Below are 26,299 nucleotides of genomic sequence, written 5' to 3' on the forward strand. Positions count from 1 at the left end.
CCCTCAAGTATCGATCCTTCCAGCGTTGAGACCAGGGCCGGCGATCAGTTAATATGCAAGTTAGAATAGACCAATTACATTGTGCATCATACAATCCAGTTCGCATCCTCATGCTGTGCATTGGGAACCACGTCTGCATCAGCGTGGCCCATCGAGGTAAAAGAGATCCAGTCACAAAAGCGAGAAAAGAAGCAAACGCGAATCATCACGCTGGCCTCAAGAGGAAAATAGTCGAGTGCTCCATGGTTCCCTATTCTTCACACACCCCTCAACTCATCACATCATTTAGTTATCATTGCATAATTTTCCAAATCTACCGGGGGTTGTTGAGGTAGTCGACGAGGTTCTCGACAACGGTGGCGGCGTTGGTGGTCTGGACAGCCTCGCTGTGGTGGCCGATGATGGTGCAAGAGGAGGCACGGGCAACGATGACACCCTCCTTACCCTGTATCACAAGCCAAAATACATTAGAACAGATTCTGCTATCACGTCGATATATCCTCCGGATGTGCATAACGGATGCATCGGTAGAAATATGGAATCAGGTCGCCTACCTTCTTGCCGTATAGAGAGCGCTCGTCGGCCTTAATAGTGACGAACTTCTCGCCGCAAACGGAAAAGCCATTGGCGAAAGCCTGGTCGCTAGAGGTGTAGGCGGTGATCAAAGAGTTGATCTCCTCCTGGGAGAGCTATATTCCGACAGACAGCAATGTTAGTGACTGTATCGAAGTCGGTGACCCCCGCCCCCGCACGAGAAAAACAATAGGCGAGGCTTACCGCGAAGCCGGGTGAGGAGGCCTCAACGCCGGAGAAGTCGGCGGCGAGAATGCCAACCTTGTCGAATTGACCCGAGCCCATCAGGCTGTAGAAGAGAAGCTTGTCAGTATGCGCGCGCTGAACATGGTGGGCAGAACGAGGCCATGGCTAGGTGGCTTGGTTGGCTTGGTATGGATGGTAACATTGAGAGGAGATATGTCATGGCCGAGGAGGGGTGGTTATGTACCTGGAGTCGACATAGCCTTCAGGGAAATAGAAGCGTTAGCGGAGGAGCCAAAGAAGCAAGGGTCCGACTGTTGCAGATTGCAGGCTGCAGACTATTGGGAATTCATACTTTGCCAGATTGCTGAGTGCTCGCCCATGATGACAGTGAAGAAGTTGAGAGGATAACGCTGGAGATGGTTAGAGACAAGGATTGAAGAATCAGTCGAAGGAAAAAGGAAGATACCTTTTGAATGTACAGGGAAAAGGAGAGCTTGTGGGAGAAGAGAAGAGTAGTGGGGGGTAGGGGAGAGGTGTTGTGGCGGTCGGGAGAGGACCCCACCAGATGACGATCCAACCGTTTCGGCAACAGAAACACCCTGCAAGAGATTCATACCTATCTGCTCGTTGGGCTTATTGTTCGTTTAAAACACTTGTCTAATACTTGTAACTAGTTCTCTATTCTTGTATGTGATGCTATAGAACTGGTGTATAGGCTTGGGAGAGGTACATGATGATCTGTACAAACCATCGCAAAGTAGTGGACAATCTCCAGCTTCACGACAACTTGAGTCTTTGAATATTCTCAACAACAGACTAGTATGCAGTAGTACACAGTAGAAGCCGTGCAAAGTACGACCTCGGGAAGCAGTCGGGATGACATACATGTAGCTATCGTACCGGATTTTCCCTGGCGTGTGGGGCTTTCCTATTGAATCCGCCGCTTTTATGAGGGTGCTCAGGCTCACCGAGTACTGAGTAGATGTCAGCACGGCGTCAGTTCAGTCACGTGTAGAATGACTGATGCTCAGTGTCCAATCAGTGAGCAGCACTGATCCCACCGCAGACTATCCAGAAAGGACTACACAGTACGGACTACGGAGTAGTAGTTACAGGGTTCATTTATTGTGAAAGTCAGTTCGTTGATAGCATTGATGATTGCTGCTGGCCTCATGGCTTGGACTTGGAGCACTCAGCACTACATATTATCAAGGAAATACGCCATGACAAAGGCAGAAAGGAGCGGAGAACCATCAAAATGAATCAGCTGCTCTAGACATGAACTCGGATCTCTCCAACGGCAACCATAACCCAGCCATCTCAAGCGACAAGCAGTAATGTGGAGACCGGAGAGAACACCTTAAGAAATATCAGGCGTATCGATGACGGGGAGAGTCAACACACGAGGCTTGGTCCGGTCGTCAAGCAAAGGTAGTGGCTTTCCCGCATGCAAATCATGCATCTTCGCAAGCCACTCTGCCACCGCCTGGTCTTCAAGGCAGAATCTGAAAATTCTGGGCGCTTTGGATAGGCTAAGAATATAGACAGGAACCTTGGTTAGACACTTATGAGCAGTATCATAGTCATAGTCGACATTGTTGAGGTCGAGGAAGAAAAACGAGGTGCGACCTTCATACTTGCTCGCAGCAACCCAGCGAGTTACAGTGTCTGGGCGCCAAGTAGCCACGGCACTTCTGACTTCTGCGACAATTGGTTCGATTGATGCCATAAACTCGGACTGATCAAGAATGCTGTTGGGTGTGTCGCCAGCGATCCTGATTGGTGGAATCGGTGTTGAAGAGGGATATGAGTCCAGGAAGTCCCTCATAACCCCACGAATCTGCCAAATGATTGAAGCACGATCCTCCATGTCGAATAGGTCGACAATCTATGGTAATGACGCTGGAAGCCGAGCGATGCGGTGTTGGAACCAAGCAGATGGATAAAGTGTCAAGAGTGTGTTGTTGGCAAAGTAAATGGATAACACCAAACGCAAAGGTTTCGAACAAATACAGGGACAGGCGGATGTACAAAAGGATCTTAATACTGCCAAAAGACTGTATCATATGATATGAGGTTGGTCAATAGAGGGGCATGTTTGTTCACTATCCTGGTCCATGTTTGCCTCTCAGACGATTTCACAGTTAGGAAAGAAGTTCTCCTGGGCCAAATATCACCTCACTTTCAGCTTATTGATGTAGATGTACTGTGGTTCGCTTCCATTACCTTGGGAACCATATCCTTGCTCGACATTCTTTCCAGACTGGCTTTGGTTCAATGATCTAGGCGTTCCGAAGCAGCTCTTCGCGAAATCAGCAAGATCTAGGTACCACTTGAAGAACTGTTGGTATGCCAGGCCATCTTACCGATATCAGTAAGATTTGGGGCGGGACGAATTGACTTCAAGTCGCTCACCTGTGGCTTTCTTCTTCGGACAGAGCGTTCAGATGATGATCAGTGACAGTGAGCAGATCGACCTCTGATCTACTTCCGAGTACATCACGTTTATTGTGCAATGGCCCCTGATCAAGTCAAGTCAGGGTACTCAGAGTCTCAGGGACGTGCTCAGATTCACTCAGTGATTGAAAAGCGGCAGGAGGTGACTGGTGAGCACTCACAGTAAAACGGAAAGGTAACGGTCTCGAGTGGAAGGCATTATCCGGTGTTTAACATCCTCTATCAGCCAGCTCATTCATGTACCGTCGATCTTCGCGATGGCTGCCTGGGAGCCTGGGAGCCTGGGGGCCTGAGAGTCGTTGAGTTACGGCCTTACGGGCCCCAATTTCCCCCACCGGCAGGCAAGTTGAGTCTAAGCTTGAAGAAGAAACAAACAGAAAACAAACAGACGGAAGACTTTTCCTTTATCTGACCGTTTATGCTGACTCTGTTTCGCCTCTCATTCAACATGGGACACCTGACCAACCGGCAGATAAGTTATCAGACATGCGATTGGCGATGAAGACGGCCTTGGCATCACATCGCATTGGCGACTGAGACGAGGTGTCGCAAAGAATTTGATCGACCGTGCACAGGTCAGGATGCAAACTTCCTTTTCCGATAACTGCTTGCGTACATCACGACAGCAATATCCTATGTTGTACAGCTGATTCACCCCCCTGATTCAGGGTCAAAACGCCCCTGTCTCAGCTTTTGTGTCGGTGAAACACGCCTCCTGCATGGCTTAAGCCGATGCGGAGCCCTCGTTGGCCCCTGTCCAACGTGGAAGCGAGTTAATCAATCTGCGACCGAAGCGCTCATTCGCCCTGCAAAAAATAAGCATCTCACTCGGTGTCCATATTAGCGCTGGGATACCCCTCCACATTCAAAAACAGAATTTGTTGCGATGGCCGGACTCCGTTCGTTTCGTTTCTCAGGGTCTCGTTGGCCCAGTTCAGCCCCGGACTAGACCTGTGCGCACACCTGGTAGATATGGGATGGCGGGGACAGTGGATATTGGCCCAATCTGGGCTCTAGAAATTGACGAGACAATTAATGACCACTCTCCAGCCCGTACTTGTCTCATTCCCGGAGCCCAGTTGTTGATTGCTCCACTATCGCCGGCGTTGGCACTAATTCCTTTGCTTTCATTAATATCGGAGTGTTGTCTCGCCATTCAATTTTCGTTTCGTTTTCTTTTGATTCTGTTTGGTCTGCCGGAAGAATACTCTCTTCTCTTGTCAGCCAAGCTCTTATGTGAATATCATTATCTTCTATTTCTACCTGCGAGTCTTCCAAGGCGCCAACACCATACAGGAGGAGTTCGACTTCTGTACGAGTAAAAGATGGCAGGAGGTATAACAGCAGTCCAATCTCGCACCAAGCATCAGGAGACCATCTCCTTTCCTATCATGACCTATACCGATGAATTGCCGCGGAATGGCCTTGACACTGTCAACGATGCCTCACAACATCCATCGGAACCCGCAATGATTGGACAGTGGGATTTCAGCCAACCTCCTGCAGGAGATGGATGGATTAGAAAGCCACCACCAGGTCAAGGTGCAACATTCGACTTTCGTCTGACTGCACCACCAGACGAGGCCATTCAGCCTAGCCACCCCCGTACCCCCGCGGAGCAACATATGATTGGCATTGCACTGGGTAGTCCCAGCATGGTGCAAAAGGAGGAGACACTACCACCACCTAGATTCAACGTATCTATCCTCGAAACAGAAAAGGACTTGGCCCGAAAGCCGAGCAAGTGGAAGAAAATTGGAGGACTCTTCAAGACGAAGAATGCATTCACATCGCTTCCAGTTGTCGCACAAGAGAGCAACTTGAAGTCCCAAAGCAACGAAAGAAGTCGACCAAGGAAGCAGCCCAAGAGTAGAGAGAGCATCGATTCGACGGAAGAGTGGCCAAGACTTGAAATCGATCCACCCCAGATGCGTGGCCACCGGTATCGGAATGATTCGCTAAGTGGTAGCAAGGCATCTAAGGACCAGACGAGCACTCAGGGCCTAATGCTGAGTGTCGATATCCCGAACATTCAAATGGAACGATACAGCGTCCTGTTCAGCAATGTCGTCAACAAAACTGAAAGGCCCTCACTGCTGGCCAGGAGAGCCAAGACGTTGGACAAGCTTTGTGTCCCAGAACCCAATGTATAATCACCGGCCGATTGAATCCTGGACATGAAACTGACTACGTGGAATAGAACTTTCTGAAATCGCCCGCACGCCCAGTGCCCCAACGAAGAGCAACATCACCAGCACGAACCAGTTTTACATTATTTCCAAATTCACATTCTTCGAAAGCAGCCCAAATACTTGGCACACAGAATTTCTCCCGTGGGCCGCGCCCATTAGCCAGGGCAAACACCCTACCTATCGACAGCCCGTCCAGCGTACCCCCGAAACAGGCCCAGCAGGCTGCGGCCGCGCACAATGTTTCTTCTTTCGAGTCACCCGTGATTCCAAAGGTTTTCATCGATCGTACCAGTACCCCGAGGTCATCTAGTAGCTATGACAAGCCTCTTCCTCCAATTAAACCAGAGCAGCCTGCTCGACAACACCAGAGGGTTCCACAACAAACGAACAATCCATCCCCTCAAAAGGTCCGGCCGCAGCAAAGTGCGCAAGCACAAAAAATAGTTACAGCAAAGCCAGCTACCCATCCACGGAACCCACCTCTCCAGCCGAGAACAGATTCACTGCCACGAACAACAGAAACAAAGCCTCATGGCCCTTTCCTAATAAAGAACACCTCACACCACCAACCCAACCAAAGACCGGACCACCCAAAAGTCAGCCATGCAGTACGAGCAGGTCTCACAGTCGACACCCGAAACAAACCAAAACCACCCGCAAAAGACACACCACCTACCAGCGCATCTCCAAGCCCACCATCAAAAATATATCCGACCCAAGACAATATCGATCAAATCACCTCCCCATTATCAGCCTTTACGGACCCTACATCCGGTGTATCGCCATCGGATTCTATCCAAGAGCTTTCGCCCACGCCTACACATCTAATCCCGAAGATCGAGGTCTCAACCGCCCGGTCGATCTCTGTTTCGCGGGCAACGCGGCAGATGCTCGTTCCTATCGGTGGACGGATCGATTATCTGGACTCGCAGGAGCGGCTTGTGCAGAGGAGGCCGCTTGTGCCAATGGTTGTTGATGCTCAGCGGGGACATCGGCCTGGTGTTTCGCAGGAGCTGCGGATAGAGTGTTTGTGATCTCATATATTTCGAATCATTGGGTGTTTCAAGGTTATTCTTTGAGGGGTTTTTTTCTGTTTCATACTTGATTCCCCTTTGCCACATAACATACCGTGTTCATACTTTCTTTTCTCTGGCTTAGATATTTATTCTAATCTATGATGGCGGGAACACCTATGAGAATGGGTTTAAGCGTTGCAGAAGTGCTTTCTATTTCCATATTTGTAAGGTGGAGTCCACCTGATGCATCAGATACACAGTAAATGAACTCACGGCGAATGGCCCGGGAAACTGCTCTCAGGCTTTCGTAGGGATACTGGACTCGGCCACTGTTACAGTCTGCGACTCGACCTCAGTATCGAGTTTCACCTCTACGTTGGGGATATTCCATGTCATCCCGACGTACGAATCACTGATGACTCTGATATTCACCCGAGCCGTGCCGGTGGTCGTGGACTGTGCAAGCAATCCCTCGGGGAATTTGACGTTGGATAGAACGGTCAACAGCCCGTCCTTCTTATCCTTGTCAGCCCTACTAGAACCAGCGCCGCCGTTGCCCCTGCCCCTTCCATTGCCATTGCGGTTAGACGCCGGTGGCCACGAGACACGCTTCAGACCAAGTAGTTCGCCATCCGCACCATTAGGAAGCGCACTGCAGACAACCAAGAAGAACCCCTCGGTTTGTGGCTTAGGGAACCTGGGCGCGTAGACCCTGCATTCCGGAGTAGTGGGTTGATTACGGCGTGTAAGAGACACAGCCACGCCCTTAGCAGAGACACTGGCAACCGAGACCGAAAGCTGAGGCAGTTGGGCAGCGATGCGAGCAAAACTTGGAGGAAGGTTCAACTTCTTGACCAAGGCAGCAACTGCACCAGTAGACTGCGATGAAAGTGAGACAAGGGTTTTCGGAAGGCCACTGGGAGGGTTCTCAGCGGGAACACCTGGCAGAATCGACAACGGATGGTCCTCAGGCCAGCGGGCTGACTTGATGCATTGGAGTAGAGTCATCAACATCTCGCATGCAGGAAGATACCCGAGTTCAGCCATGACGTCGATCGATGCCTGGATGATACGAATGCCTTGATCGAGTACAGACGTCTGATCACCGACGTAATCGGCGATTGGAAGGTCGATTCGCGACATGTATGCCTGGAGGAGGAGGAATGCCTTTGTATGTGGGTCCCAGAGGGGTACATCGCCCATGCACTCAATCGAGAGCGGTAGGTTCTGGGCTAGCTCGGCATTGATCAAGTCTTCGTTGTGTCGGACAGGTAGTTCATTGAACTCGGTTGCAGAACACATCCAGCTCAAGACATCGTGGAAGTTCGGGTCACGTTTAGCGTGTGACATGACATATCGAATGGTCTTGTGCGACAGGTAGTAGTAACTCATGATCTTGCCGAAGGGAGTGGAGTTAACCTCTCCAGTCGCCGAATCCACGAGAACACAAGATGACTCCGCCAAGTCGTTCAGTGACTTTCCAACCAACTCCACCATGAACTCTTGAGCTTGGGCCTGGGCTGTAATGGTGTTCTGCTCATCGGCGGAGATTTCCAACCCATAGTATGATGGGTTCTTGTGCAATCGACGGAAGAAGAATGTCCAGGTCAAGTAGTCTAATGCATCTTGTTGCGTTCCAATTGTTCCGGCGGATACCTCAGCGCCAAGATGGTTGTCGAGAACCTTGTGGAGTGTTGATTCAACGGGGAAACCAGTATGGAGGAAGTGCTTGTAGAAAGCCTTCTTCGAGTCCTGGGTGAAGATACGAGCAATGCCAGATGTATCGAACTGGGGGCGACCAGCACGACCGAGCATTTGCAAAACATCAGTCAAGTCCATGTCACGATAACCTTCAATTTTAGCATCGAAGAACTGTGTGCCCTTCACCACCACGAGATGGGCTGGAAGGTTAACACCCCACGCAAGAGTACTGGTTGCCACGAGGATTTGGATCTTGTTGTTGGCGAAGAGTTCCTCTGCCAGTTGACGATCGGATTCCACCAAACCAGCATGATGCAATCCAATACCGAAGTTGAGAGCTTCTCTAAGGGCATCATCCTTGACTCGCGCAAGGTTCAACTCAAGATCTTCTTCAGACATCCGTACGAACCTACGAGGATTGTCCTCCATGCCACAGTAATTGATCAAATCCTTGGCAGTCAGACGGGTTTGTCGACGGGAGGCAACAAAGACAATGACGGGCTTCTCCGGGGAGTGGTTCTTGATCGCGAGGAAAGTTGGGCGATTCATAGATTGCATCAAAGGACAGAAGCCACGCTGCTCCGGGAAACCATCGATGAAGATCTCGAGGGGAACCGGGCGGACCGAGTGACGGAAGTTATACAAACCCTCCTTGACACCAAGCCAGTTGGCGAGATCAGAAGCATTGGCGCAGGCCGTAGACATGCCCATAAGTCGAACAGACCCCTTAGATTGAGAGGCAATGTAGTTCATTCGGGAAACAATGATTTCCAAAATGGGACCTCGGTCACTGCCGAGCAAGTGGATCTCGTCAATAATCACGAGGCTCACTTTCCTGACGTAGTCACGAGTCTGCCAACTACGTGAGATACCGTCCCATTTCTCAGGCGTGGTAATAATGATGTCGGCATCACGAATTGTCCGTGTGTCAGGCGTATTGTCACCAGTCAACTCCACAAGCTTCAAACCCATTTGCCTGGTGAGGCGTTTGCGCCAATCTTGAACTCGCTCACGGACCAAGGCCTTCATAGGCGCAATATAGACGACCTTGGAACCGGGCTTCTCTCGGAAGGCCCACCACATCGCGAGCTCACATGCAATGGTCTTTCCGCTACCTGTGGGAGATCCAAGAAGGACGTTGGCTGGTGTGTGATACAGCAGGTGGAAGATCTGCGTTTGCATGGGATTGAAGAATTGGAAACGTTGTCCGTATATCTCCTCCAGGATCGGGTTCTTGAGAGCCGTTATAGGTAGCGGCTGGAGATTGAGCAGATCGGTATACACACTTTCAGTGTCGGGGCGAATTAGATGCTGGAAGGAAACCGGGCTAACGGTCTCAGCACCCAACCAGCGATCAGAGATCACGCGGATATAAATTTGGCTAGGAAGCGGATCAGACAGCGGGATGGTGAAGTTGAGCTCATGATCATCATAGAGCTTCTTCCGGCTGAGGATGAAATACTCGTGGTGATATATTTCAGATGTTTCCGAATTCTCCACCCAGACCCAGAAGGACTCGGAGGCTCCGTGGTGGCGGTCATTCCAGGTGAACTCCGGGTAGATAGAAAGGCGAATACGAAGCACGTCGCGGTTGAGCGGAGCAATCTCAGATTCAACGCTGAGGGTCGGGAAGTTGTCCAGAAGCTTGGACAATGTGTTGCCCATGCGGTGATTATGGACAAGCTGACCAATCTCCGCAGGCTCCATTTCTTTCATCGACTCAATGGAAGTAGCCGGCAGCTTTTCGTCGAGATTCCGCAGGACCGGCTGGGGTAAGTCGAACTGCCGGAAGGGGTGATCAAATGGCCAAATTTGTTTCTCGATTGATTTGCAAAGAGACAACAGGACCTGACACTGATAGCCCCAACGTCTGTTCAGTGCAATCATGAAGAGTGCACGGCAGATACGTGCCGCGTTCTGAGCAACATATCCAGTATCAGAGGCTAAAGCAAAGTCCTCGATCTTCGCGCGAGAAATGTAGGATTGCAACAAGAGGTTTGTCTTTGCATGGGGCGTGTCATTTCCTCCAGCAACTTCCGTCTGCGCCACTTCTTCGCGCAGGCGTTGAAGCTCCTTAGACTCGCTGTCTCTCGACTGGATGTTGTCGAATTCTCCACTCATACTGATCATCTTCAGCACGTCTGCCTCACCAGATCGAGGACGCATCATGTCGTTGAAGATCTCGATACTGGTTTGCAAAACGTAATATTGACTGGCAATGCGACCAACATCCTTGGCTTTCAGATCCTCCGTCTTCTCATTGAAGATAATCATCTGGCTCTTTTGTAGCACCCGCGCTGCCTGTATGATCAACAGCCTCCGCCTTTGGACCAACATTGGGTCATCGCGTAGCTCGGCAAACTCGATTCCATAGTTTCTCGGCTCGCGCTTCATGCGCACGAAGAGGTACGAGTAGCCTAGCCATTGCACGGCTTCTGGAACAGAAGTGACCGTACCAAGCGCGATTTCAGCATTCAAGTTATCCACTAGTCGAGCGGAGAAGCGCGACTCGATGGGCTGTTGTGCTGTCACTGCGGAAAGGTAGTGGTTTAACTTGTCATGAGTGGTGACAATGAAACCGATACCGGTGTCCTGGAATTGTGGACGACCTGCACGACCGAAGATTTGCATGACGTCGAGAATACTCAGGTCGATGAATTTTCCTTCTTGGGGGTTGTATAACTGAGTTCCTTTGATAACTACCGCGGCTGCAGGAAGGTTGACACCCCATGCCAAAGTCGCAGTACAGCAAAGCACCTTAATAAGGCCCTCCGAAAACATTCGCTCCATCAAGTTGCGATCACTGCGGCTCATTCCGGCATGATGTGTCCCGAACCCACTGGTAAAGAGGTCTCGCAATTCTCGTGCACGCGCATGCTTCATGTCACGAAGACCGTTGGAGTAGCCCTCATGGTCATGGCAGCTGAACAGATCCTCACGGCCCTCCTCGGCTGCTAGTTGTTTGAGCATTCTGGCAGTCATAACAGTATCTTTGCGCGAGTGGACAAATACCATGACTTGATGGCCTCTTTCCATCATATCGCGAACCTTTTCATAAGCGACAAGGTCAATATTGTCCCGAGATTGTTTGGACCCGGCTTTCCCTTTGACACCGATGAAGTGCTGCTCAAGAGGCACTGGTCGGAATGATTGGTCAAAGAAGAACATGCCGGCCATCTTGTTCACTTTCAAGAAGTCCGCTACATCAGTATAGTTCGGAAGGGTGGCAGATAGACCAACAATACGAATCAGGGACTGCGTGCTTTCTACCTGTCGCTGGGTTCGAGCGACCAGTGATTCGATGACTGCTCCTCGTTCATCGTGCAGCATGTGGACCTCATCAATGATGAGTAGACGGACTTTCTGAACAAGCTCGGTGTCTCCAGTACTTTTGCGTGTCACGACATCCCATTTTTCAGGGGTCGTAACAATGATCTGTGTCGCCACAATCTCCTTCTTGGTCAACTGCATATCACCAGTCAATTCGCGGACCTTGATACCCAACCAGGCTAAACGCTTTCCCAGTTTTTCCGTCACCTCAGCGGCCAGAGCCTTCATAGGAGCAACATAAACAATCTTGAAGTCGTCAACCTGGACAGTGAACTCGGTCGCCTCTGGATTCTCCAGTGGATTTGGAGAAGTGTTCTTTCCGACAGCGTTGAGGATTGTCAACATGGCGGCATCCGTCTTACCCGCACCAGTGGGTGCGCAAATGAGCATATTCTCATTGGTTTTGTAGGCGACGTCGTAAAGCAAGCTCTGCATTCGATTGAGGCTTTTGTACCCCTTGAAGGTACCCCGACAAAGGCCATCCAGATCCGCAATCTCCACTAACTTTCGGCCCTTTCCAAGTATGCCAACCTTCGATGCCGGGATTGCGAATTCGGTGTACTTCGGTTCTTCAATCTGCTCGCTACCCAGAGGCAACCCGTATTTCTTTCCGCTGGCGGAGAGTGTATTGCCAGAGGTGTGTTGTTTGAAAACGTGCGGGTATGAAGGCTCCGCTCGGGTCTGTGCTGGCATTAACGCCGCGCTCTTATGTTCGAAGTCGCGCTGTTGTAGAGCACGTTCTCTCTCTGCTCGTGTCTGGAGTCTACCAGCCATGAGACCATCTGTCTGAGACTCCAGATTAGAGCCCTTGTCTGAAAGAATATCTCCTCGGTGAGCGATAAGCTCGATCACCAGATCCAAGTCGTCGAACCCGACGATCTCGGCCAAAGACATTTGTAGCTCCTCGTCGTTGCTGTCGGCAGCTAGGGTGGCGACTATCTGCTGAGCAAGCTCTGCCGCATCCATGCTTGAGTTTCGCATAGCCAAGTCCTGGCACTTATCTTCCAGCCAAAACCGGTTGTAGGGTGATCCGTGTGTGAGATGAAGGCCGTCAGCTTCGAGAAGGTCGTCCAAGTCGTCTGAAGTTTCATCGTCGGAGCTGATGATATCCCATACATCATCGACTGTTCCGGGAGAAGAGTAATCATCGTCAATGTCCAACTCGATATCGCTCCCGTAGCTCATCGATTCTTGAGGAAGGTCCTTGGGTAGTTTCAGATCGGCGATGGCCTGCCGCATGGCTGCCAGTTGCGAGAGCCATTGCGACTCGGTAGCCGCGATAGTATCCATTTCTGGCTGATGGACCGTTTGGTTCACCTAACTGTGACTTTCAAATAAAAGCCCAAAGCAAGGTCCCTCAGAAAATGAGGGGGATAAAGACTGACCAAATGTAGTCATAGGGCAGGCCCGCAGGGCTCGGTCGGTCGCATGACAAGAGCGGTGTACAGCTCCTGCCTCAGGCGACCCGGCCCGAGGGTCGATGCGCATCATTGTTATCGGCCCCAGTTCAAAACTCAGGAGCCTGTTTCAGACTCAGCACTTCTTACATTGCTTCGCCACTTCAGCTGATTCTACAGTCGACTTTCTACTTTACAGCAGTTTCCTGATTCTGCGAGACCAGAACACTCCCCCCATAGGCACTTACTGCTACATAACGCCCCGCTACCCCCGACACTTACTTGCCCCCTTGTCCTCTTGCGGAAATCACGCTTCACCATGAAGATTCTTTATATGGGTGTACGTATAACGGAATCGTTGTTGCAACCGAACATATGCTTGGATGTGATACTCATACAACTGCCCCGTAGGTGTTCCGAAACGACACTCAGCCAGCTCTCCAGCTATGCGGGGAAAAGGACCTTAGCAGGTAGGAGTCCCGTATGAACCCTGCAACCAACTGAACCCCTTGGCTAAATATCTATAGCTTTTCTCGCTTCACCCGTCAGAAGTATGTTCATCGACCCTCCCCATCGACCCTCCCCATCGACCCTCCCCCGGGCCTCAACGATCAGTTCACTGACCGCATTTGCCCTACAGCTACGATGAATTCTTGATGCTTTTCACCAAAACAGTCGCCGAACGAACCAAGCCCGGCCAACGACAGGATATTGAAGAGAAAGCCTACACATTCCACGCCTATGGCCGGACAGAGGGTGTTGCCGGTGTTATAGTCACAGATGGGGACTACCCTGCCCTGGTGGCCCACCAGCTTTTGAGCAAGATCGTGGATGAGTTCCTGGCCAAGCACCCCCCGCACCGCCTTCTCCGACCCTTCTTTGCGCGAGAATGCATGCCCTCTACCGCAACTCAAGGAATATATCATCAAGTACCAGGATCCGGGCCAGGCCGACAGCATTATGAAGATCCAGCAGGAGCTTGATGAGACCAAGATTGTCCTTCACAAGACGGTATGTATTCTTGATTGATATGGCCATATTCCTGGTGCTAACGAGTTCTAGATCGAGAGTGTCCTGGAGCGAGGCGAGAAGATTGATTCCCTTGTTCAGAAGAGTGATGGCCTCTCAGCTCAGAGCAAGATGTTCTATACCCAGGTATGTTCTTTTAGTGCTGCATGTCTGAATCTTTCTAACCCATTGATTTTAGGCCAAGAAGCAAAACTCCTGCTGTGTTGTGATGTAAACTGTTAATAACACTACATGGTGTATTTCGTCATGACTGTCTGTATCTGAATTTGACTTTACTTGTCGAATCACTTACCGACCGGATGCATTTTACTTATTTTCGTTCTTCTCTGTCGATGTTTACCCTCCCTATATGAATATTGTTCTATCGGGAGAAAGTCTGATGATTGCCTTAATCCACCTCAATGATCTGCTAATTTCCATAACTTGTGTCTTTTCAAATTGTTCCAATGAGAACGTCACGGGAAGCTACCTAGGATCACTGTAAGTCTGTATTATTCCGTTTTCAGTCATACCGTGGTTTGTCCGGGCTGATCATCACGTACAGCAGAAGCTACCTGCAAGTAGCCCTGACGAAGCAAAGCGGATGAACCGAGCTCGAAGACCGTTCCGTTGTTGATTGTCAAACGACCACCTCGTTGACGATTATTTCTCCGGACTTATGACCCCCTAAGTACTTCAACAGTGATAGATTACTGTACTTGCATGTACATGTACCCGTCCCTGTGCTAGTTACATGGATGTCAGGCACATACTAGTGAACTCGCACGCTAGCCTGAATAGGAAGCCGGGGGACCCACGTGGAGATAACCTTAAAATATGCCAACAATCCATGGACACAACAGTATGATGTCGAAAGCTATTAGCTAGCAGGCTATACGGGGGTATCGGTACGACCGTCGACATGCACCCGTCACACTTCTGTATGAAAAAGCAAAAACTCCAGGAGCCATATATTTGATAAGAAATCTGGTAATCAAATGTGCCAGGTTCGTATATCTAGCAGTTGAGTGTAAATGCCTCATGCCTTCGTTGGATCATTAGAGTCATCTTTCTCGCTCGCAAGAGTCGCATCACTATTCCAACCTTTGAAAGCACGAGTGCGCAACTTCAAGGCAAACATGCGGTCAATCTCCATTGCTGTTCGACCCTTCATCTCTGGGATAGACAGCCAAACGAGACCGAAGGCAACAGCAGCGAATCCTGCCATCACGAACCCAGTCTTCGCCCTCAGGTTTCCCTCATCAGAGTTATAGATATAAGGCAGAATGACGGCGAACACCGCGGTGCCAATGCCGCTGGTGAACCATCCAATACCTTGGCTCTTTGCACGGAGTTGCAGCGATGAGGCCTCGGCAGCAACGACATGCGATGCAGGCCAGGATCCTAAGCCTGAGACCATGACGATAACCATCATGGTAACCGCGGTATACCTAGTATCAAGTCAAATCATCATTCGATGGGCTTTCCAAGGAGGAGATAGTATCTTACCAAATTGTGACAGTTCCTGTGAAGATTCCGGCGATTCCCATGGCAAACCACAGCACCATCACAATACCCAGCGTAAGCAAAATCAGGAACCTCCTGCCGAAAGCATTCAACGCCCACAGACTGACAACATTTGCGATCAAGCCAAGTCCAATTCCCAGAATCAAGAAAATCAAACTGTTAGACGAGCCCATGCCAACTACCTGCATGAAATACGAAGCATTCGACAGCAGCTGCAGCCCAAACATCTGCGGGATAATATTTGCAAAAGCCACAATCAACGTTCTCCGCGTATTGACTCCCTTGAAACAATCAGCATACGTATGACTCGCTCTCTCCTCATCTTCCGCTAAAATAGAAGCCTGTAACTCGTCAATAACAACTTGTGGGTCGACATCTTTCGTATCAAGCTTCTTCTGCTCTTTAAGAGCCGTGTCCGCTCGCCCTTTCCTCAACAGCCATGTCGGACTCTCCGGCAAAAACGCCGCCAGGACAAACGGAAGAACCGAGAATGGCCACTGCGAGGCAAAGCAAATCCGATATGATTGTGCACCCTCGTGCTTAAGCGATGTGAATACCACAATCGACCCAACAAGCTGCCCAAGCAGTGTGAAAATTGGATAGAAGGCGATAATCGGTCCCCGAAGAACAACAGGCAAGACCTCGGACATGTACGTCTGTGTCACACACAGCAGAATGCCGATACAGATACCCTGAAACAGCTTACCCGCGAAGAACACGCCTCGACGGGTTTCCATTCCGTCCGGCAGATCGGAGATGTAGCAGATCGCGACCGCAATTGTGGATAGGAAACTGCCTATAGCTAGTGTCAGGCGGCGCCCGCCTCGATCTTGATAGTATCCACCGAGGATGGAGCCGATCATCAGGCCGATGCAACTGGATACGTTCCAGAGGGAAAGCCACATAGAAGGAATGATGTATTTTCCATTGAGTTCCTGACCGAAAACGAGTCTGTTTCACGTGTTAGTGGCGATGGACTTGGTTTGGTTTTGCCGGGGGTTGGGGGAGGTGTACTGGAATTGAGGCATGGCAGCCACTGTTCCCACAATGACTAGGTCATATCCGTAGAGGAGAATTGCGGAGCTCAGGGCGACACAGTAACCCACGATTCGGGGGAATTTCCTGATCGACTCCCATAGTGGAATATGGGTGGTTTTTCCGTGCGAATCGACATTCTCGACAAAATCTGAGCTGGTTTCTCTATCTTTGTGATCCATAGTGAAAAGAGATATGAAGCAGAGGAAGGAAAGGACGTCTTTATGCGGAGTTCTTTATGGATGACTGCTATTACAGAGCAGACAAAGAAATCCCCATACTAGCCACAAAGGGGGTGGGACCGTGGGACAGGGAGCACTATTAAATGTTAAGATCTGCCCTAGGTCCCATACAATCTCTAGGCCAAACCTGAATATCACTGATTCACTTACTCGAAGCGAAGCTCCCATTGGGAATTCCAGTATGCACTGACCGCAGTGTGGGTGCCACCGACAGGGGTAGCTGAGTGTTTCTTCATCCTATTTGGGGGTGAGACACACCCCCGCACAATTGCCAAGTGATCTGCTTGGAACACAGTACGGAGCACTCCGTACTATGACCTCGACAATGCTATGTAGAGGGAGGAATGGCCCCTGGTTGTCCCGCTTTTAGCAAGGAGTCGTAATCATGTGCCTGTCTTGCGTGCCTAAACTAAGGGACAATACGAGTTGACTAGTATAGCACCGAAGCCACAAGCCACGCAGATACTATGGATTGACCTCCAGATACAGACTGAGACCGCCGAGAAGCTCAATAATATGGACGGAATGGGATTCAATTCTTGACAAGGGGATTTGGCAACAGAACTACACTGCGAGAATCACCTAGTGTATGTAGGATGGCGACATTTACAGGGAAGCGTTGTTGGCGAGCCGGACGCTCTTCTGTTCTTATTCCATCAGGGTTTCCGTTACTTAGCGTGCTACACGGTGGCCTATCGCAGAGAGCGCACACGCTTGAGGATCAAGGGCCTCGGGAGAACAAAGAAGTGGTTCAGTGGAAAATAGGAAATGGTACATGATACATCACATCACGAGGCAAGCTAGTTAAATTAGCGCCATCAAGCACATTGTGGAGTCCGTTGGCACAGACTGACACTAAGGTCTAATGATCCTTATTCTGCTCTCTCAATGAACCCAACTCGATCGAGTTAGATCCCGACCGAACCTTCCTTCTCTTCTCCAGATCCTCTAGATGCTTCTTCAGAGTCGAGATCTCCTTTTCCAGCTCAGCAGTTGAAGCAAGCCGATACTTCAATTTCAGAATTGCGGAGGAAAGCACAAGCAGTCCTAGAGACGCAGGGTACGCCCATTGACCAACTTGGCGTGGACTCTCCTGCTCTGGCCCGTCGTTCCAAATTTGGATCTCGATCCAGACCACAAACGCAATGATAGTAAAGGGGCTGACTATCAGGCTAAACAGAATTCCAAACAGAATCGCTGCATCTACAAACAAATGCAAAAAGGCCCTGAGAGACTGTCGGCAGAACATAGACCCCACCCTACGCCAGATGGAGGGCTTTCCGTTTCCCTGTCTGGCTTCCTCGTCGTCATTGTATATATGGGACGGATTCACTGCAGCAGCGAATTCATCTTTAAAGCTTTTCCAGACGTTCTTCCGCTCTCTCCAGAGGACCACGATCTGCGCCGATGGGATCCGAGATCTGTAAGGGAGGAATCGGTAAGTCAAGAGAAGGACATTGAGAATCAAGCAAATGATGATGAGACTGTAGATGTATCGCTTTGAGTAGAGAATTTTATCAAGGAAGCCATGGATGCTAGTAACGTCAAAGTCCCCTTCTTCACTGACAGAATGCAAGGAAGTTGGTTGTCGCAAGATTTGACTTGAATTGAAACACGGATTGAAGCATATGTCTCCCAGTTGATTCCATCGTGTGATATTCGAGAATATCTCCCAAACACTATCGTTCCAATTAGATGTCCTCCAAGAAGATTGCCAGCCGTCATTGGTAGTGTCTGCGAAAGGCGGGAGTTCAGGAAAGCAAAACATGTACTGAGACGGTATATTAGGTCTTCGTGCAGCATAGATCAGAGCAGAAATGGTGCCCGCCAGCATTAGAGCATGCCAGAGATAAAACAGAAGGTTGCGCGCTGAATCGTGGGTCAAAATGCGAGACGCAGATTGTAGGGGCAGAAAGACCAGATAGCCGGTGACGACGATAGCGAGAACAGCATCTGCATCAAGCTCAAGTGAAGCAGGTGAGATTATCAGTTGGTCCGTCTCGGTGACCAAGGAAGGAAATGCGCCGTGCAAGCTGGAGTTGGCCGACAGAAACGGGATAGTGACGGGTCCGGGATCTTGAGGCTTCTGGCGACTGGAAACCATGATAAAGGCTTGGATTGCCGCTGTTCCTGCATATGTCGCGGCAGCTCCTAGGAAGACGTCCATGATCCATCCCGTCCATCTTGTAAGGCAACTCGCAAGCAGGAGCGCATAGAATAGGTATCGAGGACATGAGTTGTAGATGGTACTGATAGGATAGTAGCAGTATGTCTCCTGGGCGATGAACAAGGGAGAGCTTGAGGCATCCATTTGGGAAATACCCGAGCAAGAGAGTGGCTAAAGAGATCAGAGAAGGAGACAAACTGGAGAGCCCATGAACACATCCATTCCAGTCCTTGAGCTCTGGCAACGTTTGCTTCCTGAATTGTTATGCTGAAGCCTCAGCGCTGAAGCCTGAGGCTTTTGCTTTGAGTATTGTCAGTGTTGACGTCATCCACAAACCACACATAACGTTATCGTTCAACTCCATTTCCAACTACAATTTGTGTGTGATAAGAGAATATGCTTTTGATGAAAAATGTATATACCTTAACATGTCTCACGCTCACGGAGATGAAGTATTGCATGGTAGTGGCCTGGATCAAATTCAAAAATGATAAGCGATTGTGGCAGGGCATACACGGGGGCGGCGCGTGAGGCGGGTCTTGAGCGCGCTCCCAGGCCAGCAGTACATAACACAAGTGATCTCGGTTTTAAGCTTCGGTTCCCTCAATTTCGAAGTACTCGTTGAGTATCATGACCTACATGAGGCATGTATCCTAATCGTATAGGTACCAGCCTGGAATCCTTGACTCTACAACAATGTACGCATCACCCCTGCTAGTGCTCAGTTTGGAGGCTTGGAGCCATGGAAAGAATACGGGGAACGGGTTGTGCGCCCCACGCACGGTCCACCCCACGGGCCCCACAATTCGTGAACCGAGGTTCTTCACTCATTCAGTGAGAATATGCTCGTGCTTATTGCTCAGTTATGCTTATTCTATGCTTGTAGGGAGTACCTAGAAAACAATACGTTATGTTTCGATAGTTCGGCACAATTTCCCCAGACCGAGATCTGTAAATTCTCCCTTTGGCACGTCGGCCCCACTGAATGCTATTTCAGAAGAACTTCGGGCATTCTCCGCTTCCTGAATATGTCTGAGGTCCAATCTCCCAGACTTATGAAGGTCCGTTGATCCGCATTCCATACTGTGGTAGAGTAGAGGATCTTCCTTTCCATAGCTTTTTTAGGCTCAACTGGAGCTCCGCCGCTATCGTATTCCCGCCGTTTATCGTATTCACATCGTATAACTATCCCGCGGCGCCATATACAAAATTTCGGACACGTAGAAAAAGGGAGACCATAAGTATGCGCTCAACCTCGTAGCTCGAATTAGACGTCTCAATTGATCGCTCGTGAGAAATTCGCGGGGATATAGCATATCCATCATGCTATCTTTCGCCTTGGCCTTGGTTGGCATTCTGGCACCAGTTGGCTCATACGCCAGCGACCCAGGTCCATCCGCTTGCGCCAACATTACATCCCAACTTGGATCTTCGAAGGTTGTCAATAACAGGTTCAGTCTGAAGTACCACGAGAGCACTGAGTATTGGAGTACGCCCCAGGGTGACCATAAACCGGCCTGCATTGTCTATCCCACAACCTCAAAGGATGTCTCGACAATCCTTCAGTCCGTCCGGGCGGCCGACAGCCGGTTCGCGGTGAAAGGAGGAGGACACAATCCCAACGATTTCTTCTCGTCTACCGACAAGGGAGTACTTATTGACTTGAGCAAGCTCAACAAGAAATCATATGACTCGGAGACAACGCTGGCAACATACGAGCCCGGTGGTGTGTTTGGCAATATCTACGAATACTTCGAGCAATTCAACCGCACAGTAGTTGGTGCTCGACTCTCGGGAGTCGGAACCGGATTGGCCCTAGGTGGTGGCATGAGCTACCTGTCTCCCCAGTACGGCATGGCCTGCGATTCATTCAGAGAGCTGGAGATTGTCCTTCCCAATGGCACTATCGTGACAGCTTCTAACACCACCAATACCGACCTGTTCTTTGCCTCGCGGGGCGGCGGCGGCAATGCCTACGGTATTGTGACCAAATACACAGTCCAGAGTCGCCCAATTGGCGAATTCTGGTCCGGAAACCTCATCTACGCCTTCCCTCAGAAGGATACCGTCGCTGACGCCATTGGCGATTTCATCCAATACAACACCGACCCCAAAGCAGCCATCATCGGAACCTATGAGAAGCTGCCCACCCCAGATATAAACCTGAACCTCGATGAGATAATCATCATGTTCCTCGTCTACGACGGGCCCGACCCCGGCACTGCCTTCGATAACTTCACCAGCATCCCCCACCTCCTCGACACCTCCAAAATCAGATCATACCCGGAAGTTGTCGACATGCCCATTCCGGTCGCGACCGAGATTTCACGCGGAAACAACATCTTCCGCGTTGGCGTGCATTACGCCGATAACGACGAGTACAAATTTGCTCTGGACAAGTGGCGCGCCTGGGGCGAGGAGCACAAGGGCAAATACCTTCTTCTCTCGCTCGATTACCAGCCCGTTCCCAAGAGCTTGACTGATGCCAGCAAGGCCCAGGGTGGAAACGCCATGGACATGCCAGATGGCCCGTGGTTCTGGTTGAACTATCTGCTTACTACGCCGCCTGGGATGAGTAAGACCGCTGTTGATGCTGTGCGGTCGAGCTTCAGAGATATGGTTGAGTCGACGGGTAATGCGGAAGGTCTTCCGCTGTTCATTAATGATGCGAGCGCTGATCAGCATCCTCTGTCGACCTTCTCTACCTATTCCAGGCTGCAGGAGATTAAGCAGAAGTACGACCCGGATAACTTCTTTGCTGATAAGACAGGTGGTTGGTCATTTGAGTAAATGTGGTATGATTGAGCATGACACGATGCATTTGTATCTCTTGCCGAGGCGCGAGGGGAGGATGAGACTGTCAATATGGGACCACTTGTACATACATTACCATGGAATATACCTATAGTGTTAATGAATAATAATTGGCGGATGCAATAACGAGGAGCTCTGAATAAAAACTCGTCATTGTCTCCTAGTCTTCCATAGTGTCATTCAACACATCATCCAGATTCCCGGCTCTAGCCAACTGGTCAACGGAGGGCCTCATCATCCGCAATCAGGATATGTAGTTAGCAAAGTCAGAATTACGTGGTCTAAAGTTAATATACTGTAGTAGAAAATAAATGGGTAGAACTTATTCCATTGAGCTATCTAAAGTTTGTGATGTAGGCATAGAACTCCTGAGTGTAGACGTAGAATCCGTCTCCGTTTTCGAGTCCGTCTTGATATTCAAGCTCCTTTAGAATACATCATATTCACAACCCACCAGACGATCCCCATCCCCACTCTAATTCACCACTTCAACCATCTAACGAGGACCAAAAAGCACGTCTCGATCAAGCCACGCCTTCCCAGCCCTAACCTGCCCAATCCACAACAGCACCAGCCGAGAGGCCTCAGCCTGGCTCTCTGCGTAAGAATCCGAAATCCTACAAGGAATCGACAGACACCTAGGTCTAATACAATGCTGTGCCCGAGGACCGACAACGGCGTTCGCCATCTTGATATGTGTAAGCACGAACCGCAGCAGGCTCTCGTCCTCGAGGTCATTCAGGCTCGCATCCAGTTCTACAGTCAGCCATAAAGCGTCCGAGTCTGCCACTTCATAGATAATGCCCTCACTGGACTCCCAGGGACAGAGACCGGGGTTGCGGTCTGCTGTCGACGCATCGGTCAATATGGGCCACTGGTGGAAGGGTGTGGGGTTTGACATGTTGATGTTAGGTTGGTAGGTAGTTGATGGTTTGGATTGTACGATGTAGAGTTGCTTTTGTGGTTGTGATGATGGAGACTTGGACTCGGGGATACTAGGTTGTTTTATATGCTGGTTGAGGTATGTACCTGGGAGACTACATGGACATAGAACAATACCTAGTCAATGTTCTCTATGCGCTTTCATTGCGACAATGGCCGTTTATACCTATAGTTAGTCTTTTCTTCGACTGTCTTTGAGGTGAGCTTGTTTTGTATTTAATGAATAACATGGAGTTCTTTCAGGTTGCTTCCGTCCAGTGCTTTGTTACCTGGTTCTGTCCTTGTCCGCATAATGACTGCATTAGTTACCCAGAGGTAACCTAGGTAGTACCTACTCGGAGTATTGTTTGCTAACCTTAATCATTCCGTACCTTTACGACATAGATACTTACATGGGGATACATATTCATACGGATACTATACAGATGGGAAACGATGGAGAAAGTTCTGTATGTATTGAAGTGGTCGAAGGTGACATAGTATTGGGATCGAACCCGAATACGCACCATGCAGGTTCAGCGGAGCCGAGGAAGCGGCCTCCGTGCGCCAATTGTTGTAAACAATGCTAGGTATACATGGAGAGCAGTCGGTGAATAAAAGGCTCTCCCATACTCTGGCATGGGTGCCGAGTTCTAGACGCGTTTCGCGAGCTTCACGCCAACTGGCAAGTCCTCCGCCAACTGGCTAGGCTATACCCCCACGAGGGAATAGAAGGAAAGTTTAAAGTCTAACTCTAATGTTGAACCGTTTAATTTTGTTTTCCTCCTCCCAAATACTTTTTCGAGGTCTTCCAGATACCCCTCGCACCAGTCTCGATGTCCCGCCAGCCGTCATAAAGAGGGAAAATGACAACAGCTCCAAATGCAGCGAACTGCCAGAAGATAGCAACAACAACCCACCCGGCAAAGAATGATTTGGTGAAGATATAGTCGCGATAGAGTGGTAGCGGCCAAGCAACGAACGTGATCAGCACAATCGCAGCGAACATATACCAAGCAATTTTGAGCCAACGATAGAGCTCTTTCAGCGTCGCCTCGTCGAAAGGATGCTGGATATCATTGAGACTGATCTCATCGACGGACTTTCGCACAACCGCCGTCGTGTGTTCCTTCTCGCTGGGACGTTCAACTCGCTCCAGATCGCTGCTGATACTTTCAGGTAGACTGTTGGAAACATGCTTCACTGACCCAGTGATGCTCTTCAAGCCGCTTCCCTCGTCCTTCTCACTTGCATCGAGTGTGCTTGCATCTGAGGAGGCAATCTCAGCTTGGTCTGACAGCTCGATTCGGAGGAAAATCCTCCAGTCAAACTTGTATGGCTTGTACAGGGATAGGACAACGGAGTAGATAGCAGGAGAGAAGAAAGACGCGATGGCAGCATACAGCGCCGGGTAGTTGTTTGTAGTGGTTGTAATGTTGATGTGACCATACATGGAATGGGTTGTGGTTAACCAGACAGTGAGACCCGTGAAGAAGCCAAGCACTGGAGCGACAATTGCAGCTAGTCGGGTCTGCCGAGACCAGAAGAGAGTGAGAATCATAGGTATGATTCCCGGACACGAGATGATGGGTCGCAAATAGCCGATCCATGTCATGTTTGCTCCTCCATAATTTAGAGCGATTGAAATGCCCGTGATGAAAACTCCGTGGATAACAACGGTCAGGTGGCTGACGCGCACAAGTTGCTTGTCGGTAACCTTGGGGTTGAAGTATGTCTTGTAGATGTCATAGGACAAGATACTGCTGACGGCAATCATCGAGGAAGAGACGGTGCTAGTCAGGGCCATGAACAGGAGGATGAAGAATCCAACAATGCCTTTATCTCCGATGAGTGCCTTGATGGTGTATGGCATTACCATACCCGAACTGACTTCAGTGGCTGTGAGCACACCGGGATAGGTTGGGAAAATCGGGGTATCGTGAATTGCCCTCGTTGCCAAACCAATGACAGTGCCCAGACCCCAGGGAATGCCGAAGACAGCCAGTGCAGCGATGTTGTAGCCTGGCACGGTGGCCTTGACCTCGGTAGCGAAAGACTTTTGCCAGAACGCAGTGTCCTATTGATCAGACGTTAGCTTTAGAGATCATCATCAGTCTGGGTTTATTCTACCCCAGTGGGAATTGTTCGCATTGCCTCAAAGGTCACATATGGATTCGGCTTACCATAACGACAAGTGCGAGATTACCAAATTTGAGAATCAAGCCCCAGATAATTGCCTCCTTGGACTTGAATGTAAGAAGTGAGCCTTGGTAGTTACCGGGAATCAGATTATCGCCAGCTGCGGCCATAACCTTCTCCCACAAACCCCCCAACCCACCGATCGCCGAGTTTGTCAAAATAGCAATTGTGAAATAGATTATCAGGATCAGGGCAATGGCCGTGTGCAAAAAGTCCGTAAGAAATGTCGCCTTCAAGCCACCAACAGCTGTGTAAAGGACCACTTTACAACAGTTAGCTCTGATTTCTTATTGAATGTCCATGAAACTCACCTCCAATGGGGACTAAAATGGTTGCTGCAACATAGTGCATACCGGAAACACCATGAATGAGCTGCGACCCCGTCATAATCATAGAGGCACAGCCAAAGACATTGTTGACCAGATTGAGTACAATGAACACCAGATGTCCAATCTTGCCGTAGCGCATGCGCACCACCTCAAGGGATGTATGAGCATACGGGACTCGAATTTTGGCCATGACACCGAGAGCAGCCATCAATGCAATCTGGAAACATAATCCAGATCCCCACCACTATCTCTTCGTCAGTCGGGTACAGGGTCCATCAATATAAGAGCACATACCAAAGGAACTGCAAGACCATATCTGTAAGTCATAGCTGCGCATAGAACTGTTTCATTAATCCACATCCAGGAGCTGAACACTGCAGATGCACATAAACCTTTTCCAACAGAGCGATTGGCGACCATGAACATTTCCGACTTTCCGGAATCTTCAGCCAGATACGCTTTTTGGATTTTGACGGCTATCAAGATAACACCGCAGAACAACACGCTGAGGCCAATGAGTAGGCCATAGGCCGCCCCCTGAGGGATCAGGGCCAACTTGGTCGTATCTACCGCGTTCGACATGCCTGGATGGTCCCCGAAAAGCCATGTCCAAGGGCGCAGAGCGCGACATATTTATTATCTCCAGGGTCAGACATCTTCCATCAAGACTCAGCTTGCTGACTTCACTTAGATAGGAATTGACTTTCATTCTCTGACGAATGGCGCAACCAGGGTTGACTTGTAGTGGTTATATCTCACGTCGTCCCTGTCTATGATTGCGTTATACGGAACAAGCAGGACAAGGCGCGACTAAGAGTTCTGGGCGCTTGGCCATTTGTAGAAGGTCAAATGAATACTAACGGGCCCCACGAGAGGTGTTGCGAATAGTTTGCGAAAATGAGGGGATTGTGGTTGGGATGGCGTGCCCTCACTCTGAAATGGCGAGAACTCAACTTGCAATCGCGAAAAACACCCCTGCACTCCACACGTTCCCCAGAGATCTCCGCTGTCGGCCGATAATTTGCAGATAACATACAAAATAACCAGAGATAGCGAATCATAGAGGACGACAAAAATGTATCCGATGAGCTTGGAAGACCAAGACTAGACTTGGCTCTGAAGGGTGCGATGGTGACATGGCTTGGCGCCAGTATAGTTCGACTTTCGGGCATACAAGAGTGGCGCTTTTCCCATCTGTAGCTCAG

At 49.9% G+C, this 26,299-nt stretch overlaps 10 protein-coding genes across 10 annotated transcripts; 3 read left to right on the forward strand and 7 right to left on the reverse strand.

The window, feature by feature from the left end:
• Positions 1 to 313: 313 nt before the first annotated feature.
• Positions 314 to 1,139, reverse strand: pfy1 (profilin; the record flags this gene model as incomplete). The annotated part of the gene is made up of 5 exons (XM_056666795.1): positions 314 to 445; positions 555 to 689; positions 778 to 862; positions 1,004 to 1,019; positions 1,112 to 1,139. The coding sequence occupies 5 exons, from the start codon at positions 1,137 to 1,139 to the stop codon at positions 314 to 316; spliced, it is 396 nt and encodes a 131-aa protein (XP_056520391.1).
• A 980-nt stretch (positions 1,140 to 2,119) lies between these two features.
• Positions 2,120 to 2,629, reverse strand: N7515_006052 (uncharacterized protein; the record flags this gene model as incomplete). Its single annotated transcript, XM_056666796.1, has 1 exon — positions 2,120 to 2,629. One exon carries the CDS (start codon positions 2,627 to 2,629, stop codon positions 2,120 to 2,122), a length of 510 nt encoding a protein of 169 aa, XP_056520392.1.
• A 1,912-nt stretch (positions 2,630 to 4,541) lies between these two features.
• N7515_006053 (uncharacterized protein) lies at positions 4,542 to 6,442 on the forward strand (the record flags this gene model as incomplete). The annotated part of the gene is made up of 2 exons (XM_056666797.1): positions 4,542 to 5,363; positions 5,417 to 6,442. The coding sequence occupies 2 exons, from the start codon at positions 4,542 to 4,544 to the stop codon at positions 6,440 to 6,442; spliced, it is 1,848 nt and encodes a 615-aa protein (XP_056520393.1).
• A 279-nt stretch (positions 6,443 to 6,721) lies between these two features.
• On the reverse strand, positions 6,722 to 12,745 carry N7515_006054 (RNA helicase SLH1; the record flags this gene model as incomplete). The annotated part of the gene is made up of 1 exon (XM_056666798.1): positions 6,722 to 12,745. The coding sequence occupies one exon, from the start codon at positions 12,743 to 12,745 to the stop codon at positions 6,722 to 6,724; it is 6,024 nt and encodes a 2,007-aa protein (XP_056520394.1).
• Positions 12,746 to 13,171: 426 nt separating this feature from the next.
• Positions 13,172 to 14,095, forward strand: N7515_006055 (palmitoyltransferase YKT6; the record flags this gene model as incomplete). Its single annotated transcript, XM_056666799.1, has 7 exons — positions 13,172 to 13,192; positions 13,264 to 13,322; positions 13,380 to 13,403; positions 13,493 to 13,679; positions 13,741 to 13,863; positions 13,915 to 14,007; positions 14,060 to 14,095. 7 exons carry the CDS (start codon positions 13,172 to 13,174, stop codon positions 14,093 to 14,095), a joined length of 543 nt encoding a protein of 180 aa, XP_056520395.1.
• An 804-nt stretch (positions 14,096 to 14,899) lies between these two features.
• Positions 14,900 to 16,604, reverse strand: N7515_006056 (uncharacterized protein; the record flags this gene model as incomplete). The annotated part of the gene is made up of 3 exons (XM_056666800.1): positions 14,900 to 15,311; positions 15,370 to 16,338; positions 16,402 to 16,604. 3 exons carry the CDS (start codon positions 16,602 to 16,604, stop codon positions 14,900 to 14,902), a joined length of 1,584 nt encoding a protein of 527 aa, XP_056520396.1.
• Positions 16,605 to 17,526: 922 nt separating this feature from the next.
• N7515_006057 (uncharacterized protein) lies at positions 17,527 to 18,975 on the reverse strand (the record flags this gene model as incomplete). Its single annotated transcript, XM_056666801.1, has 1 exon — positions 17,527 to 18,975. The coding sequence occupies one exon, from the start codon at positions 18,973 to 18,975 to the stop codon at positions 17,527 to 17,529; it is 1,449 nt and encodes a 482-aa protein (XP_056520397.1).
• A 1,179-nt stretch (positions 18,976 to 20,154) lies between these two features.
• On the forward strand, positions 20,155 to 21,621 carry N7515_006058 (FAD-binding oxidoreductase; the record flags this gene model as incomplete). Its single annotated transcript, XM_056666802.1, has 1 exon — positions 20,155 to 21,621. The coding sequence occupies one exon, from the start codon at positions 20,155 to 20,157 to the stop codon at positions 21,619 to 21,621; it is 1,467 nt and encodes a 488-aa protein (XP_056520398.1).
• A 520-nt stretch (positions 21,622 to 22,141) lies between these two features.
• N7515_006059 (uncharacterized protein) lies at positions 22,142 to 22,546 on the reverse strand (the record flags this gene model as incomplete). The annotated part of the gene is made up of 1 exon (XM_056666803.1): positions 22,142 to 22,546. The coding sequence occupies one exon, from the start codon at positions 22,544 to 22,546 to the stop codon at positions 22,142 to 22,144; it is 405 nt and encodes a 134-aa protein (XP_056520399.1).
• Positions 22,547 to 23,335: 789 nt separating this feature from the next.
• N7515_006060 (sodium:solute symporter family protein) lies at positions 23,336 to 25,676 on the reverse strand (the record flags this gene model as incomplete). Its single annotated transcript, XM_056666804.1, has 4 exons — positions 23,336 to 24,643; positions 24,750 to 25,027; positions 25,077 to 25,338; positions 25,389 to 25,676. 4 exons carry the CDS (start codon positions 25,674 to 25,676, stop codon positions 23,336 to 23,338), a joined length of 2,136 nt encoding a protein of 711 aa, XP_056520400.1.
• Positions 25,677 to 26,299: the final 623 nt, after the last annotated feature.

This window comes from Penicillium bovifimosum (genome assembly GCF_028826915.1).
Source record: "Penicillium bovifimosum strain IBT 22155 chromosome Unknown utg000005l_segment0_segment0, whole genome shotgun sequence".
Classification (NCBI taxonomy): domain Eukaryota; kingdom Fungi; phylum Ascomycota; class Eurotiomycetes; order Eurotiales; family Aspergillaceae; genus Penicillium; species Penicillium bovifimosum.